This window comes from Anomaloglossus baeobatrachus, chromosome 9 (assembly GCF_048569485.1).
Source record: "Anomaloglossus baeobatrachus isolate aAnoBae1 chromosome 9, aAnoBae1.hap1, whole genome shotgun sequence".
In the NCBI taxonomy this organism is placed as follows: Eukaryota; Metazoa; Chordata; class Amphibia; order Anura; family Aromobatidae; genus Anomaloglossus; species Anomaloglossus baeobatrachus.
In genome coordinates this window covers 199,587,766-199,605,265 of record NC_134361.1, presented here as the reverse complement: position 1 = coordinate 199,605,265, position 17,500 = coordinate 199,587,766, and the positions used below count along the sequence as shown (strand labels likewise).

Below are 17,500 nucleotides of genomic sequence, written 5' to 3'. Positions count from 1 at the left end.
CCATTTGCCTTCTATATCCTCTGTGTTGCCCAGTCTATGGCTGACTGCTGAATGAGTCAACTGAGAAACCATCAGTGAGCTGTTTCTGACGAGAGTTTGTAACTCTCAGCTGATTTTATCGGGAAATAGAGCCTGTAAAAGCCAAACGGTGCAAAATGTTTAATGAAACCCAATTGCTAAAGTAAGTTTTAGCCCCAAATACATGCAATTAAAGGGGTTTTCCCCACAAACCAGGTTAATTTTAATCAATATAAGTCCCTGAAATACAGGCCGTAGAGGCTTATGGGGGATAAAACATCTTCTGAATCGGTGGACCTCAGTGACCACGTTATAAGACGAGCCACGGGGGGCAGCCTTACTATAGTGGGTGGAAGACTTGCAGTCGCACCCTCTCCCCGGAGCCTAGGGGACACAAAAAATCCCCTCATGAGAAGCCTAAAGATCGGTGATAGTTTGGGGACGCTGCTGCGGCCCCCATTTTCCAGTGATCCATAGTTAATAAGAGTTGGCCCACGTTCTGCCTTCTGCGCCTTTAATCCATCCATGCGTATTCGTTCATGTTTTATATTTAACTTTTTGGCACCGACCCTCTACTTTAGCATTTTTCCTCGCCAGCTGTCTCCTACATCACCGCCTTCCCGATTCCTTCTTTTCCCTGAAAATCTCATATTCTCTTCACTTGCCATCTTTCTTCTTTTTTTTTTTTGTCTTCAGTGCCATGACAACTCGTTCTCCTCTCCAATTCACACTCACTTCCCACCACAATCCTCCGCTAATCCCACCCTCCGCACATCCATACCTCCTCTAAATCTCCTCTGTGTCTCCCAGGCAGGACCTGCTGTGATCACCAGTGGTAGGCCATGGGGGATGTGATATCGAGTCACCTGGATGAGAGCCGGCGCCAGTACATCACAGGTAAGTCTGCACGCCCCTAAAGTCACCTCCTGGCCACCGCTGCCGCGGAGGAAGATGTTTTTTTTTTTTTTTTTTTATTGCGTGGGTTCCTTGTATGAAGTGGTGTCATCTTGTAGGACATCTTTCCTTAGGGAATGAGTGGGTGCTGCCGACTTTATAGATCCTAACCGAACGTGTGGCAGGTGTCTGCTTGTAGAAGGAAGGTGAATCATTGAGGAACGCCTTAAATTTGTACAATAACATTTCCGCTTTACAGGGTTCACTGGTTTAAAATAAGTTATCACTTATCCACAGGGGGTCACCTGCACCGAACCCCCATAATGTTGTGCCGGTCGAGCATAGGCCTTCCATGTATCAGTAGCCACATAGGGAATGAAAGGAGAAGAGATTGAGCCCCATTCTGCTGGTTGATGCCGGTCCCAGTAGTGCGATCCTCCCTAATCAATAAGTTATCCACAGGGGTCTGACCGCCGGCACCTGAACCAATCCCCCATAATGTAGCGGCGGTCGAGCATACGGCTTCCATATATCAGCACCCACTTACAGAATGAATGGAGAAGCGGTTAAGCCCCATTCTGCTGATCGATGCAGGTCCCCGCAGTCAGGCCCACACCAATTAATGTTATCCCCTATCCAAAAGGGGTCTGACTACTGGTACCTACACCGATTCCCCATAGTGTAGTGGCAGTCGAGCTTAGGACTGTCATTTATCAGCAGCCACGTACGGAATGAATGGAGAAGCTGTTGATCCGCCATTCTAGTGATGGATGTTGGACCCCCACAGTCAATAATTTATCCCCTATTCACAGGGGGTCTGACCTCTGGCACCTGCACCGATTTCCCCCCCTAATTTAGCAACGGTCAAGCATAGGACTGCCATATATCTGCAGCCACATACAGAATGAGTGGAGAAGCCATTGAGCCCCATTCTGCCGATTGATGCCGGTCCCAACAGTCGGACCGCCACCAATCAATACCTTATCCCTTATCGACAGGGAATCTGACCACCTGCACCGATCCCCCATAATGAATGTAGCGTGGTCGAGCATAGGCCTTCTATGTATCAGCAGCCACATACGGAATGAATGGCGAAGTGGTTGAGCGCCATTCTTCTGATCAATGCACGTCCCATTGTTGGACACGCACCGATCAATAAGGTATCCCCTATCCACAAGGGATCCCTATCCACAAGGTGTCTGACCGCGGGCGCCTGCACCGATTTTCCCCCCACCCCATAATGTTGCGCCAATCGTGCACAAGACTGCCATATATCAGCAGCCACATACGGAATCATTGAGCCCCATTCTGCTGATCGATGCAGGTCTTAGCAGTCTGACCCCCACCGATCAATAAGTTATCCCCTATCCACAGGGGGTCTGACTGCTGGCATCTGCACCGATCCCCCATAATATAGCAGCGGTTGAGCATAGAACTGCCATATATTAACAGCCACGTATGGAATGAATGGAAAAGCGGCTGAGCCCCATTCTGCAAGTCCCAGCAGTCAGACCCCCGCCGATCAATTAGTTCTCCCCTATCCACAGGGAGTCTGACGGCTGGTACCTGCACTGATTTTCCCGCCCCCCACCTGAAGGGGCACTTTTTTCCTTGTTATATGTAGTGGCAGTCGAGCATGGGACTGCCAAATATCATCAGCCACATACGGAATGAATGGAGAAGCCATTGAGCCCCATTCTGCCGGTCCAGCTGTTGGACCCCCACTAATCAATAAATTATCCCCTATCCTTTGGGTAATTGATAATTTTTTTTACTTGACAACCCCTTTCTAAAAAGAGAACTTAAATTGGGTGAACGGGCCATTCTATAAATAACGAGGGATCTGTACAAATTGTCAACCGATCTCAACTTCCATTGGATGCATCCATGCTCTTTAAATTGGATTTGTCAACAGATATCCCCATATAAACTGCTGACATTAGATCAGACAGCCATTCTGACTTGGATTTTCACAGTAAGTACACCAGTCTCATCAGGTTTGAGATCAATATAATTCAGTTTGTAGTGTGAAATGTGGTGATAGATTCATATTATTATTATTATTATTTTTTATTTTTTTTTAGTTTGGCTGAAGCTTTTTTTTTTTTTTCTCCCCATGTCCCGTTACTACAGATACCGGCCGGCTGTTATTTAGCAATTCACTTGTACTCCCCCCAAAAACTTGTGCTGATATCTGATTGGCTCTAAAAAGCAACTTTGGCTCTTTGTATGTGTTCGCAAATGTACTAGGGAGTATAGATGGTGCGCTTTAGGGCTGGAAACGTATGCAGATTTTGAGCCAAAGCCAAGAATGTAAAAAATCTTTTTAAAAAAATCCTTATGTAGCACAAGCAGGCTTGCGGCAGAATTGCTGCAGATATTCGTCTGTCCAGTGAAAACTCCGCTGAGTATTAGAAAACCTTTTTTTTCTCATTTTTTGTAGTGCAGATTTGAAGCATATCAGATATCCGGTTATGCTCCAGATTCCCCCTTTGCAGTGCATTTCTGTAACATAATCTGTAATGGATGAGTCTCGTCTATGCAGATTTTGCAAAAGATTTGCTGCTGCCACACCTGTGGTGGAAAAATGTGGCATGTATAATTCGCCACTCTCACGAATGGTGCAGAATTCGGGTTACTTGTTACATTGCGAGTTTTCCCCATTGACTTGCATTGCACACGCTATTCGGAATGAATACACGAGTATTAGACAGTCCTCGTTACGAGTATCGCGAATCCGAGCATTTCGAAACTCACTCATCCTTAGTCAGTAGCAAACATCTTGGTCAGATGCAGAGTGGGATACCCACAACCCTCCGAAGCGGTGTAGCTTGATCCCCAAAATCCTCTACCGCGGCAGAGCGGGATCCCCATTATCTGGCAGAGCTGGATCCCCACAACCCTTTGCAGAGGGAGAGCGGGATGCCCCCAACCTTCTCCCGCGGCAGGGCGGGATGCCCCCAACCTTCTCCCGCGGCAGGGCGGGATGCCCCCAACCTTCTCCCGCGGCAGGGCGGGATGCCCCCAACCTTCTCCCGCGGCAGGGCGGGATGCCCCCAACCTTCTCCCGCGGCAGGGCGGGATGCCCCCAACCTTCTCCCGCGGCAGGGCGGGATGCCCCCAACCTTCTCCCGCGGCAGGGCGGGATGCCCCCATCCTTCTCCCGCGGCAGGGCGGGATGCCCCCATCCTTCTCCCGCGGCAGGGCGGGATGCCCCCATCCTTCTCCCGCGGCAGGGCGGGATGCCCCCATCCTTCTCCCGCGGCAGGGCGGGATGCCCCCATCCTTCTCCCGCGGCAGGGCGGGATGCCCCCAACCTTCTCCCGCGGCAGGGCGGGATGCCCCCAACCTTCTCCCGCGGCAGGGCGGGATGCCCCCAACCTTCTCCCGCGGCAGGGCGGGATGCCCCCATCCTTCTCCCGCGGCAGGGCGGGATGCCCCCATCCTTCTCCCGCGGCAGGGCGGGATGCCCCCATCCTTCTCCCGCGGCAGGGCGGGATGCCCCCATCCTTCTCCCGCGGCAGGGCGGGATGCCCCCATCCTTCTCCCGCGGCAGGGCGGGATGCCCCCATCCTTCTCCCGCGGCAGGGCGGGATGCCCCCATCCTTCTCCCGCGGCAGGGCGGGATGCCCCCAACCCTCTGCCGCGGCGTTTTCTTGTTCTTTGCATACTCCAGCCCCCAGATTGGTGATGGGTACTCTTGCGAGTGCGAGCCGCGATGCACAAATTAGCCATGGACTTGACCGGCTCATAAGCGAATATGACACTGTTGTGTTAAGGTCGGGAGACCAGGAGTTCACACTGTAAATCTGCCTGTCTGAATTTGGCATTAGGATTTGGTATCTGCAGAAAAGCTGCAGATTTTATTTTTTACATTCAGTGATTCCCCAGTATGTGGATAAAACTTTATTTTTTTTATTTTTTTTTTTTGTAGCAGCAATTTTCCAAAACTTTTTTTTTTTATTAAATATGCAATTTTTTATTTAATTTTTTTTTATGTGCACATTACCGCTCCTTCCAGATTCTGGGTCTTGCAGAGGTGTAACAACACACATATGCCGAATCTGGGGAATTAAGTGACCAGATACTGTAATGGCAGTGACGTACGTTATGACCTGCAATTACAGCACTGAGGCTGCAGGAAGGTCGGCGGAGGTCATTTCCCTGCTTATTTCGGGTTACAGTTGCCATTTTCTTCCCTGTGTAATAATCGCTCTCTGTGACTGCGCGGAATAATAGCTAGGTTGGTTTGTGGTGTGATGATGCCTGACATTGGAGAACAAGGCTCGTCTTGTGAACCTGGAGAGTTTGTAACAAATCTTGGGATGGGAAGATCGTGTCGTAATTACCCGCCGTCCTTTCCCACGTGGGAACCTATTAAAAGCAGCGAGGTTTTGATGGTTGTCATCCACCTACAGGAGATACTTAGTGACGAATGTAATCATCGCTGCGCAGGAAAGGAGTAGGTGAGCATGCTGGAGTAAGCAAAGCTCGGAAGGAAGGGGAGTACGGATAGTATACTGTATGTATAGAAAAGAGGAGGAGCGGGAGCTGCCGGACTATTAACTAAGAAATGATCACCCCTAGATAGGGTATCCACACCCTCCTTGAGGGTTTAGTGCATCAATCATTACAGAATGTGGCAGATAGTTTCTTAGTCTCACTGCTCGAACGATAAAGAATCCATAGCCTCACTGCTTGTACAGTAAAGAATCAATAATTTCACTGCTCATGTGATAAAGAATTCTTAGCCTCACTGCTTAAATGTTAAAGAATCCAGTCTCACTGCTCGTATGGTAAAGAATCCATAATCTCTTTGCTTGTACAGAATCCCTAGTCTCATTGCTCGTACTGTAAAGAATCCAGTCTCTTCACTTGTATGATAAAGAATCCATAGTCTCTTTGGTTGTACAGTAAAGAATCTGTAGTCTCACTGCTTGTACGGTAAAGAATCCCTTCTCACTGCTCATATGGTAAAGAATGCATAGTCTCTTTGCTTGTACGGATTCCCTAGTCTCACTGCTCGTACTGGAGAGAATCCAGTCTATTGTATGATAAAGAATCCATAGTCTTTGCTTGTACATTAAAGAATCTATAGTCTCACTGCTTGTACAGTAAAGAATGTATAGTCTCACTGCCTATATGGTAAAGAATCCAGTCTCACTGATCGTATGGTAAAGAATCCATAGTCTCTTTGCTTGTACGGAATCCCTAGTCTCATTGCTCGTACTGTAAAGAATCCAGTCTCTTTACTTGTATGATAAAGAATCCATAGTCTCTTTGCTTGTACGGTAAAGAATCTATAATTTCACTGCTTGTTCAGTAAAGAATCTATACTCTCAATGCTTGTATGCTAAAGAATCCATAGTCTTTGTACGGTAAAGAATCCATAGTCTTTGTACGGTAAAGAATCCATAGTCTTTGTATGGTAAAGAATCCATAGTCTTTGTACGGTAAAGAATCCATAGTCTTTGTACGGTAAAGAATCCATAGTCTTTGTACGGTAAAGAATCCATAGTCTTTGTACGGTAAAGAATCCATAGTCTTTGTACGGTAAAGTATCCATAGTCTTTGTACGGTAAAGTATCCATAGTCTTTGTACGGTAAAGTATCCATAGTCTTTGTACGGTAAAGAATCCATAGTCTTTGTACGGTAAAGAATCCATAGTCTTTGTACGGTAAAGAATCCATAGTCTCACTGCTCGTACTGTAGAGAATCCAGTCTCTTTACTTGTATTGTAAAAAATCCATAGTCTCACTGCTCGTACTGTAGAGAATCCAGTCTCTTTACTTGTATTGTAAAAAATCCATAGTCTCACTGCTCGTACTGTAGAGAATCCAGTCTCTTTACTTGTATTGTAAAAAATCCATAGTCTCACTGCTCGTACTGTAGAGAATCCATAGTCTATTTGCTCGTCCAGTAAAGAATTGCAGCCTGTGATGATGAATAAATCTTCATTCCTCCAGACAGAGGATTCCCCCTTGAGTTGTCATCATTAACTGATATAAATTTTTAAGGGTATGTGCAGAGTATGTGGCTGTGCCCCAAAACCTGCCTGAAAAATCCCTCAAGACTTGGCTCAGAATTTTAAGCGTATTTTAACTTATTCAGGTTTCTAAAGACACTAAGCAGTTAAAAGAAGTGACCCGACCTTTCTTCAGGCATCTTTTGCTCTGAAGACATTCTGTACTTTACATTTCTAAATGGGGTTAAAAAAAAAAAAAAAAAACACGCCGGTGGCCAAAAACATACAGGATAAATAAAAAATAAAACGCTCAGAAAATGGCAAAAAAAAATACACTTCATGAGAAATAAACTCCAGAACTTCTGATAGAGTCTTCCCCTTGTAAAGCTCAGCGAGTTTGTCCTCGTGGAATAATGTGCGCACCCTTAGCTTGTGAGGACAAACTATTAATTCTTTTATAAACATCGTAAAATTGGAAAGTGTTTGTGAAAACAACCAAATTTGTAAATTAACTCCTAGAACGGAGGGATTCAATGTGTACGCCTGGGTTATTGTCAACCCCTACAGACTCAGAGTTGGGCGGTATCCTGGACAAACAAGTGCTGGCTGTATTGCCGGATCCGGCCACCTTTCCTGCTTACCACTGATGCTGCAGAGGATAAGTTCGCTCATGTAGCAACATGAGAAAGCACACAGTGACCTGTCAATCATAAGGATGGCGCGGTTCCCCGGGACGTCTTCAGTTGCCGTTTCTCTGATGGTCTTTCACCCATCGGTCCACAACTACCTACTTTCCACCATCATGTAAATGCGTTACATCTATTACTAGTATAAAAACAACATATAGATTCTGTCTGTAGGAGGTTAAGTTCTGCTTTCATTCACATGGCTGATCAAATGCCATGTATTATGTGCTCATGCTTACTTTAATTACGGGCAGTGGATTCTGGGAGATTATATTGGGTTTTCTAAATGCTTCTCGTCATTCATCAGCTTTGATATCATCCGTGGTGGAAACGTGTGTACTGGTAACCAGCTGATTCCGCATGGAAACCAGCAGTGGCGTAATTTAGAGCTCATGGAAGATCTCCAACAAGCCTCCAAGTATCAAGGGGTCATTGGGCCAAAGAGACTTTGTGCCTCTCCTAAGGCCTAGACCCGGGGCGTGATTGCAGCCGGGACCCCCGGGGGCGTGATTGCAGCCGGGACCCCCGGGGGCGTGATTGCAGCCGGGACCCCCGAGGGCGGGATTGCAGCCGGGACCCCCGGGGGCGTGATTGCAGCCGGGACCCCCGGGGGCGTGATTGCAGCCGGGACCCCCGGGGGCGTGATTGCAGCCGGGACCCCCGAGGGCGGGATTGCAGCCGGGACCCCCGGGGGCGGGATTGCAGCCCATATACACTTACTATTGTACTATATGTGGCCACATGGAGCACACATCTGGTGTCGTAGGTAGAAGTGATTCTGATGAGCGTCCAGTCACTCACCAGAGGATAAATTGCCCCTGGGTAGTAGACCCCATGATAGGGCAGGATAGCGGCATTTGATGTTATATTCTTCTATACCTTTGCGTCCATTTTAATTTCTTTTATTCTTTATTACTACAGATTTCTTGTATTTCACCGTTTCTACAAATGACTTTTGCCCTTCCACATGGTTAGACCTTACGTGGCACCATACCCTTGCCAATCCCCACAATCGCCATCATTGTCTTTACCGGTTCTGACCAACAAGTCATTCTGGGTTTTCGAATACTAAAAATACGGCTTTTTTATGCCTTTTGTCTGCAAAAGATGATGTTATGCCAAGTGATTGCACGATTCTATACCTGAATAGACCCCGCTGTATGTCTCGGGCTCATTCGAGAGGTGGAAGCGTGTAAGAGTACCACGTAGTCAGAGATTTGCAAGGAGGGAAGAAGGGGGGAAGGAGCCAGACGTTTCCATGGGTTAGGGCAGGATGCAGAGGACGGAAATTCCAGGGTATGGATGGGGAGGGGGAGGTGACTTCATTTCTGCAGACTGAAGTCAAATCTTGGGATCCCCCAGCTCTTTTACCCCTTATTTTGGTGCAGCGGAGGGGCTGTCATTCTCCGTATAGATGTTTAGGATTATAACCTTTGCAGAAAAACTTTCTTATGCAACGTTAATAACCCGGATCGGCGCCTCCTCATTGCAACGTGTTTGATGCGAATTTCATGGGCGGTAAATGGCCGGGTTTTTTCACATATCTGTCTGCACATATTACCTAATGCAGGGGCAGAGGCCCTCACTCCTGTCCTGGGTCACTTATTAGGTTCACTATATTAGTTGCTGCAGCTCTGCTACGCTTCTCAGTGCTGAATCCTGTATAACCACAAAAGGGCATCTGTCACCAGGTTTTTGCATCTGAAAGCAGCATAATGTTGGGGCAGAAATCTTGATTCTAGCGATTTGTCACTTACTGATCTGTTTGCTGTCATTTTGATAAAATCCATGTTTTCTCTGCTGCAGATCTAGACCTCATGAATATGCTGGACTACCTGCAGCACGCCATGTAGTCCTGTAATGATGATCTACTGCTGATTAAACAGTGATTTTTATCAAAATTAAACTAAGTAGCCCAGTAAGTGACACATCGCTGTAATCAGGATCTCTGCCTCTATATTACGGTGTTCTCAGATTAGGTGGTAAAAACCTTGTGACAAATTTCCTGTAATTGTCAGTTTTCTGCCTATGCACAGTGTAGACAGCTGCCAGTCAGTAGTGTGGGTGGGGGCTATATAAAGATCAGTATTAGGAACTGATATTTCTGCAGCAGAGAAAACTGTGATTTTATCAAAACTGGGGGGGGGGTTTAGAAGATAGATTGAGCCCATAAATATGGAGGACTACAGAGACCTTGATTCCAGAGATGTATCACTTACTGGGCTGCTTGCTGTAGTTTTGATAAAGTCACTGTTTTATCAGCAGGAGATTATAACTAATGGACTAATTGAAACTGCTACCATATAGTCACATTTATGGGCTCCGTCTAGCTTCTTCCCCGCCACCCCAGTTTTAATAAAATCACAGTTTTCTCTGCTGCAGATCTAGCAGTTCCTAATGCTGATCTCTTTATAACCCCGCCCATACCTCAGATTGTTCAATTTCAGTATACACTGTGCATAGGCAGAAAGCAGCTAATCGTTTGAAAAAGGAGGGCTACATGGTATGTAACAGCTAGTTCTTTCGAGATGATCTCCTAAACCACAACAAGCAGTCTAGTAAGTGTCACATCGCTGGAATCAGGGTCTCTGCACCTACATCATGCTGCTCTCAGATTACATGGCACAAATCTGACATGCTTGGGGTCCTTAAGGGGGAAATGTTTGAAGGCCGTGGGTCTGGCATTCTTGAATGATTACAATGGGAATTCTGAATACTTCCAGTAAATGAATTGATGAAGACACCCTCCCCCCCCCCCCCCCCCGAAATTACCGAAAATGGCGGCTCATAACGAAAGCAGAGCAGAAAGCCATATAGTAACCCTATACACTGGATTCCTCTGCAAACGCAGCTCCTTAAGATAAGATCTGCTGGATATGCCGCTTGCATCTGTCAAATGTGTTAACTCTTTCATGAATTTATTATATTTTCCATTACTACTTTTTTTTATTTTTTATATTTCCAGCCCATATCATACATTGCCCTGTTAATTAGTAATGAAAGCGCCGCCGCTGTTCCTATGGGACCGAAACAAAGACACAAGTTAATCACTCGCTTCCTTTTATGTTCTAATTTTGTGTTGATGGAGAACCTTTAACCTTTTATATCACTAAATCAGGATTTTTTTTTTCTTATTTGGAGCTTTTCCATAGTTTGCATACAATATATATGGACGCTGTCATTGTGAAAAGAGGTGAAAAAAATACCTCTTAAAAGGAATCTCTTGCCATTTTTTTGATACATGTGAAAACAGCATGACGTAGGGGCAGAGACGCTGATTCCAGTGATGTATAACTTACTGGGATGCTTGCTGTGGTCTTGATAAAATAGCAGTTTTTATTTGCTGCATTTCTCTGTAATATCCCGCCCACACTACTGATTGGCAGATTCCTGTCTATGCACAGTGTATGCTGGAAGCTGCCAATCAGTGGTGGGGGCGTGGTTGGAGTACATGGCACCAGATTTACTCCTCCACTATTGATAATCTCCTGCTGATAAAACATGGATTTTATCAAAACTACAGCAAGCAAATTTGCCATTATGATATGGAAGGTGTTACCTTATCACAATCACTTTCAAAATGTGGCTGTGGCACCCAGGCGAATGGCTAATTTTTCTGGGGAGACAACAGCCAGCGAGACATTTCCCTTACAGATAAACGGGCATCTTTTAATACAAGAATGGCTCCGACATGGTTCCCGTTCCTACAAACCAGCTCTGCATTGTCTCTCATAGCGGAGAGCCCAGATGCTATTAATTGTTCTATGGACTTTTCTTGGTTAGGAAAATGTTAAATCTCCCTGTGTGGCCGGGTTACCAGAAATTAATCTAGTCCTTATGGGGATGATTTTTAGCAAAGTGTTCCTTAAACGTTCCTCTCAATTAGTGGCAGCCTGCGCAGGGGGTGCGAGAGAGTGTGGCCCTGCGCAAGGGGGAGGAGAAAGAGGGAGAGAGTGTGGCCCTGCGCAAGGGGGAGGAGAGAGAGGGAGAGAGTGTGGCCCTGCGCAAGGGGGAGGAGAGAGAGGGAGAGAGTGTGGCCCTGCGCAAGGGGGAGGAGAGAGGGAGAGAGTGTGGCCCTGCGCAAGGGGGAGGAGAAAGAGGGAGAGAGTGTGGCCCTGCGCAAGGGGGAGGAGAGAGAGGGAGAGAGTGTGGCCCTGCGCAAGGTGGAGGAGAGAGAGGGAGAGAGTGTGGCCCTGCGCAAGGGGGAGGAGAGAGAGGGAGAGAGTGTGGCCCTGCGCAAGGGGAGGAGAAAGAGGGAGAGAGTGTGGCCCTGCGCAAGGGGGAGGAGAAAGAGGGAGAGAGTGTGGCCCTGCGCAAGGGGGAGGAGAGAGAGGGAGAGAGTGTGGCCCTGCGCAAGGGGGAGGAGAGAGAGGGAGAGAGTGTGGCCCTGCGCAAGGGGGAGGAGAAAGAGGGAGAGAGTGTGGCCCTGCGCAAGGGGGAGGAGAAAGAGGGAGAGAGTGTGGCCCTGCGCAAGGGGGAGGAGAGAGAGGGAGAGAGTGTGGCCCTGCGCAAGGGGGAGGAGAGAGAGGGAGAGATTGTGGCCCTGCGCAAGGGGGAGGAGAGAGGGAGAGAGTGTGGCCCTGCGCAAGGGGGAGGAGAGAGAGGGAGAGATTGTGGCCCTGCGCAAGGGGGAGGAGAGAGAGGGAGAGATTGTGGCCCTGCGCAAGGGGGAGGAGAGAGAGGGAGAGATTGTGGCCCTGCGCAAGGGGGAGGAGAAAGAGGGAGAGAGTGTGGCCCTGCGCAAGGGGGAGGAGAAAGAGGGAGAGAGTGTGGCCCTGCGCAAGGGGGAGGAGAGAGGGAGAGAGTGTGGCCCTGCGCAAGGGGGAGGAGAAAGAGGGAGAGAGTGTGGCCATGCGCAAGGGGGAGGAGAGAGAGGGAGAGAGTGTGGCCATGCGCAAGGGGGAGGAGAAAGAGGGAGAGAGTGTGGCCCTGCGCAAGGGGGAGGAGAAAGAGGGAGAGAGTGTGGCCCTGCGCAAGGGGGAGGAGAAAGAGGGAGAGAGTGTGGCCCTGCGCAAGGGGGAGGAGAAAGAGGGAGAGAGTGTGGCCCTGCGCAAGGGGGAGGAGAAAGAGGGAGAGAGTGTGGCCCTGCGCAAGGGGGAGGAGAAAGAGGGAGAGAGTGTGGCCCTGCGCAAGGGGGAGGAGAGAGAGGGAGAGAGTGTGGCCATGCGCAAGGGGGAGGAGAGAGAGGGAGAGATTGTGGCCCTGCGCAAGGGGGAGGAGAGAGAGGGAGAGAGTGTGGCCCTGCGCAAGGGGGGGGAAAAGAGAGAGAATGTGGCCATGCGCAAGGGGGGATGAGAGAGAGAATGTGGCCCTGCGCAAGGGGGGAAAAGAGAGAATGTGGCCCTGCGCAAGGGGGAGGAGAGAGAGGGAGAGAGTGTGGCCCTGCGCAAGGGGGAGGAGAGAGAGGGAGAGAGTGTGGCCCTGCGCAAGGGGGGAGGAGAGAGAGGGAGAGAGTGTGGGCCTGCGCAAGGGGGGAGGAGAGAGAGTGTGATCCTGCGCAAGGGGGAGGAGAGAGAGAGAGAGAGAGTGTGGCCCTGTGCAGAGTGGGGCGGGTGAGAGAGTGTGGCCCTGTGCAGAGTGGGGCGGGTGAGAGAGTGTGGCCCTGCGCAGAGTGGGGCGGGTGAGAGGGAGTGAGTGTGGCCCTGCGCAGAGTGGGGGCGGGTGAGAGATAGAGGTGTGGATCTGATTTTACAGTAGATCACTTGCATATACCATGCAGAATAAAAAGTGTCCACATGCTTCCACTATGCCAACCTAGGGATGGATCACAGTGAAACTCCTTAGGGGGTCCATCCCTCTCTGAGTTGGATCCTTATACATTGTACATAGGAGTTTGGAAAACATCCTTGAAGTGTGTGGGGGGGGGGGGGGGGGGGATTGCCTCATCAAAGCCGATCACTTGGGGTCTGGCCTCCAGAAGTTTCCAACTGATGGAAGAGATTCATCTGCATCCGATATTCCTGTATCTACAACCTTTGCCCAGTATGTTGTCATTATCGGCACTCCGAGCATACACTCGCCTGTCGCTCTACACCGCCACTCACCAATACAGCCGTAACCCTGAATCCCCCCGTGATGATCCCGTATCCTTGCACAGATGATATATATAAAATCTGAGGCTTTATTGCAGACATCTGCTTCTCGCTTTCTCTCGTGTTTGTGGCAACTGAATTCCAGAGAGCCACGCTGTCCGGTGAAATGTCAGCGCACAATGCACATTTACTGTCACATATCCAGCGTGGCGCTGCCGCGTCTGACATTACTGGACTGGGACAATACTGTTCCTTTGTTTTTTTTTGTTTTTCCTTTATTAACGGTTTGTTTTTTGTTTTTTTTCTTTAGTAGTCTATCTCCTATACAGATTTCTTAAATTGAAGACCCTTATAGTCAAAGTAGTAGGTGATATTAGCACTCTCTGTAATGCTCCGTAATACGATTGTCCCCCATACACATTCAATGGACCGCCAGTCCCAATTAAATAGGTTCATCTAATGAGAACGGCCAGCACAAAGCCTGGATTGAATGTACAGTATATCACAAAAGTGAGTACACCCCTTACATTTTTGTAAATATTTTATTATATCTTTTCATAGGACAGTAGTGAAGATCTGACCTTGTGATACAATGTACAGTGTCAGTGTGCAGCTTCTATAACAGGGTAAATTTGGTGTCCTCTAAATAACTAAACTCACAGCCATTAATTTCTATACCGCTAATTTCTAAACCGCTGCTAAGAAAAGTGAGTACACCCCTAGGTGAAAATGTCCAAATTGTGCCCAATTAGCCATTTTCCTTCCCCGGTGTCAAGATTGTCAGCACCCTGAGACTGAGGTACAGCACGGTGGCCAAGATCATACAGTGGTATAACAAGACAGGATCCACTCAGAAAAGGCCTCACCTTGGTCGACCAAGGAAGTTGAGTGCACGTGCTCAGCGTCATATCCAGCGGTCATCTCTTCAAAATAGACATCTGAGTGCTGCCAGCATTGCTGCAGAGGTTACAGGGGTGGGAGGTACACCTGTCGGTGCTCAGACCATATGCCACACACTGCAGAGATTATAGGGGAGAGGGGTCCTCCTGTCAGTGCTCAGATCATATGCCATACACTACAGGGAGAGGGGTCCGCCTGTCAGTGCTCAGATCATATGCCACACACTACAGGGAGAGGGGTCCGCCTGTCAGTGCTCAGATCATATGCCACACACTGCAGGGAGAGGGGTCCGCCTGTCAGTGCTCAGACCATACGCCACACACTACAGGGAGAGGGGTCCACCTGTCAGTGCTCAGACCATACGCCACACACTACGGGGAGAGGGGTCCGCCTGTCAGTGCTCAGACCATACGCCACACACTACAGGGAGAAGGGGTCCTCCTGTCAGTGCTCAGACCATACGCCACACACTACAGGGAGAGGGGTCCACCTGTCAGTGCTCAGACCATACGCCACACACTACAGGGAGAAGGGGTCCTCCTGTCAGTGCTCAGACCATACGCCACACACTACAGGGAGAAGGGGTCCTCCTGTCAGTGCTCAAACCATACGCCACACACTACAGGGAGAGGGGTCCTCCTGTCAGTGCTCAGACCATACGCCACACACTACGGGGAGAGGGGTCCTCCTGTCAGTGCTCAGACCATACGCCACACACTACGGGGAGAGGGGTCCGCCTGTCAGTGCTCAGACCATACGCCACACACTACGGGGAGAGGGGTCCGCCTGTCAGTGCTCAAACCATACGCCACACACTACGGGGAGAGGGGTCCTCCTGTCAGTGCTCAGACCATACGCCACACACTACGGGGAGAGGGGTCCTCCTGTCAGTGCTCAGACCATACGCCACACACTACGGGGAGAGGGGTCCGCCTGTCAGTGCTCAGACCATACGCCACACACTACGGGGAGAGGGGTCCGCCTGTCAGTGCTCAGACCATACGCCACACACTACAGGGAGAGGGGTCCTCCTGTCAGTGCTCAGACCATACGCCACACACTACAGGGAGAGGGGTCCGCCTGTCAGTGCTCAGACCATACGCCACACACTACAGGGAGAGGGGTCCTCCTGTCAGTGCTCAGACCATACGCCACACACTACAGGGAGAAGGGGTCCTCCTGTCAGTGCTCAAACCATACGCCACACACTACGGGGAGAGGGGTCCTCCTGTCAGTGCTCAGACCATACGCCACACACTACAGGGAGAGGGGTCCGCCTGTCAGTGCTCAGACCATACGCCACACACTACAGAGGTTACAGGGGTGGGAGGTCCGCCTGTCAGTGCTCAGACCATATGCCACACGCTGCAAAAGGTTATAGTGGTGGGGGGTCCGCCAGTCAGTGCTCAGACCATACGACGCACACTGCAGAGGTTACAGTGGTTAGGGGTCCGCCAGTCAGTGCTCAGACCATATGCCACACACTGCAGAGGTTACAGGGGAGAGGGGTCCTCCTGTCAGTGCTTAGACCACACGTCGCACACTGCAGAGGTCACGCGTGGGGGGGGGGGTTCGCCTGTCAGGGCTCAGATCATATGCCGCACACTGCAAAGGTTACAGGGGTGGGGGGGTTCGCCTGTCAGTGCTTAGACCATACGCTGCACAGTGCATCACATTGCTCTGCATCGTTGTTGTCCCAGAAGGAAGACTCTAATAAAGATGATACACAAAGCCCGCAAATAGCTGAAGACAAGCAGATTAAGAACATGGATTATTGGAACCATGTCCTGAGGGGTGAAGAGACCAAGATAAACTTCTTTGGCTCAGATGGTGTCAAGAGTGTTTGGCGGCACCAGGTGAGGAGTACAAAGACAAGTGTGTCCTGCCTACAGTCAGGCATGGTGGTGGAGCGTCATGTTTTGGGGATGCATGAGAGCTGCCAACTGTGGAGGCTACAGTTCATTGAGGGAACCAGAAATGCCGACACGTACTGTGACATACTGAAGCAGAGCAAGATCTCCTCCCTTCAGATTCCAACATAACGACCCCAAACACCTCCAAGACCACCACTGCCTCGGTAAAGAAACTGAGGGTAAAGATGCTGGACCGGCCGAGCGTCCCCAGACCTAAACCCCATGGAGCATCCGTGGGGCCTCCTCAAACGTTGTCCCATGAAAAGATATTCTAAAATATTTACAAAAATGTGAGGGGTGTACTCATTTTTGTGATGGTGTATAATTCTTTTTTTATATCTGTTTCTTTTTGCCTGTGTGTGTAATTTTTCCTCCACCTTATATTCGGACATCTGGGTTGATGCGCTATATAAGCAGCTACACCCATGTGTTTCCTGCGCGGTGCCTTATGGATATACAGCCGTGCCATTCATTACCTGCACACAGGAGCGCCTGTATTGGGCACGGAGATCCCGGCAAGCGAAGAGGTTAATCTGCAGAGCCGGTGTTTGGTGTAAACTGGTTCTGTTTGTTTTGTGAGTCTTGCAGATATTCGGAGGAGGTGGCCATGTCCCGGGTCCTGCCCGCTGGGCCTGTCACAGGTTCCCTTGTACGCGGCGTCACAATGACACCTCTGTTGCACGGAGCGGTTCGCTGTTTGTGTACGCTCAGTGTAAGACATTTTGGGGAGTGGTGGAAATATTTAGTAATATGAGACTTTTTTTTTTTTTAGTATTTTTTTTTTTCTCCTGGAGCTAAAGGTGGAGATTTTGTTGACTGGTAACATTAAAAAAGATAATGGGGGATTTGTATGGGAAAATCAGCACCTGTGCGTTGTCACCTGTATCATGTGGCATTATGACGAGGATCCGGGGCCACTGACTGCGGAGAAGTCGCATCTGTCATTAACCCCATTGCCTTTCTTGCATGATATCATTCTCTCTCATTGTTGGCTTCTGGCCAGAGCCCTTTGAATAAAACAAATCTATGTCTCATCCAGTAAGCAGTGTGGATTAGCACTGAATGTGTATTGCAGTCGTTCAAGTCCGGAG

The 17,500-nt window shown here is 49.2% G+C and overlaps 1 protein-coding gene across 1 annotated transcript in view; it reads left to right on the top strand.

Annotated features, from left to right (window-relative positions):
• The window catches only part of NIBAN2 (niban apoptosis regulator 2), a 77,892-nt gene that overhangs the window by 1,179 nt on the left and 59,213 nt on the right, over positions 1–17,500 (top strand). Inside the window, exon 2 of the mRNA XM_075324224.1 lies at positions 829–915. Coding sequence (XP_075180339.1) covers positions 861–915 — 55 coding nt within the window. The 5' untranslated portion in view covers positions 829–860. The remainder of the gene's footprint in view (positions 1–828; positions 916–17,500) is intronic.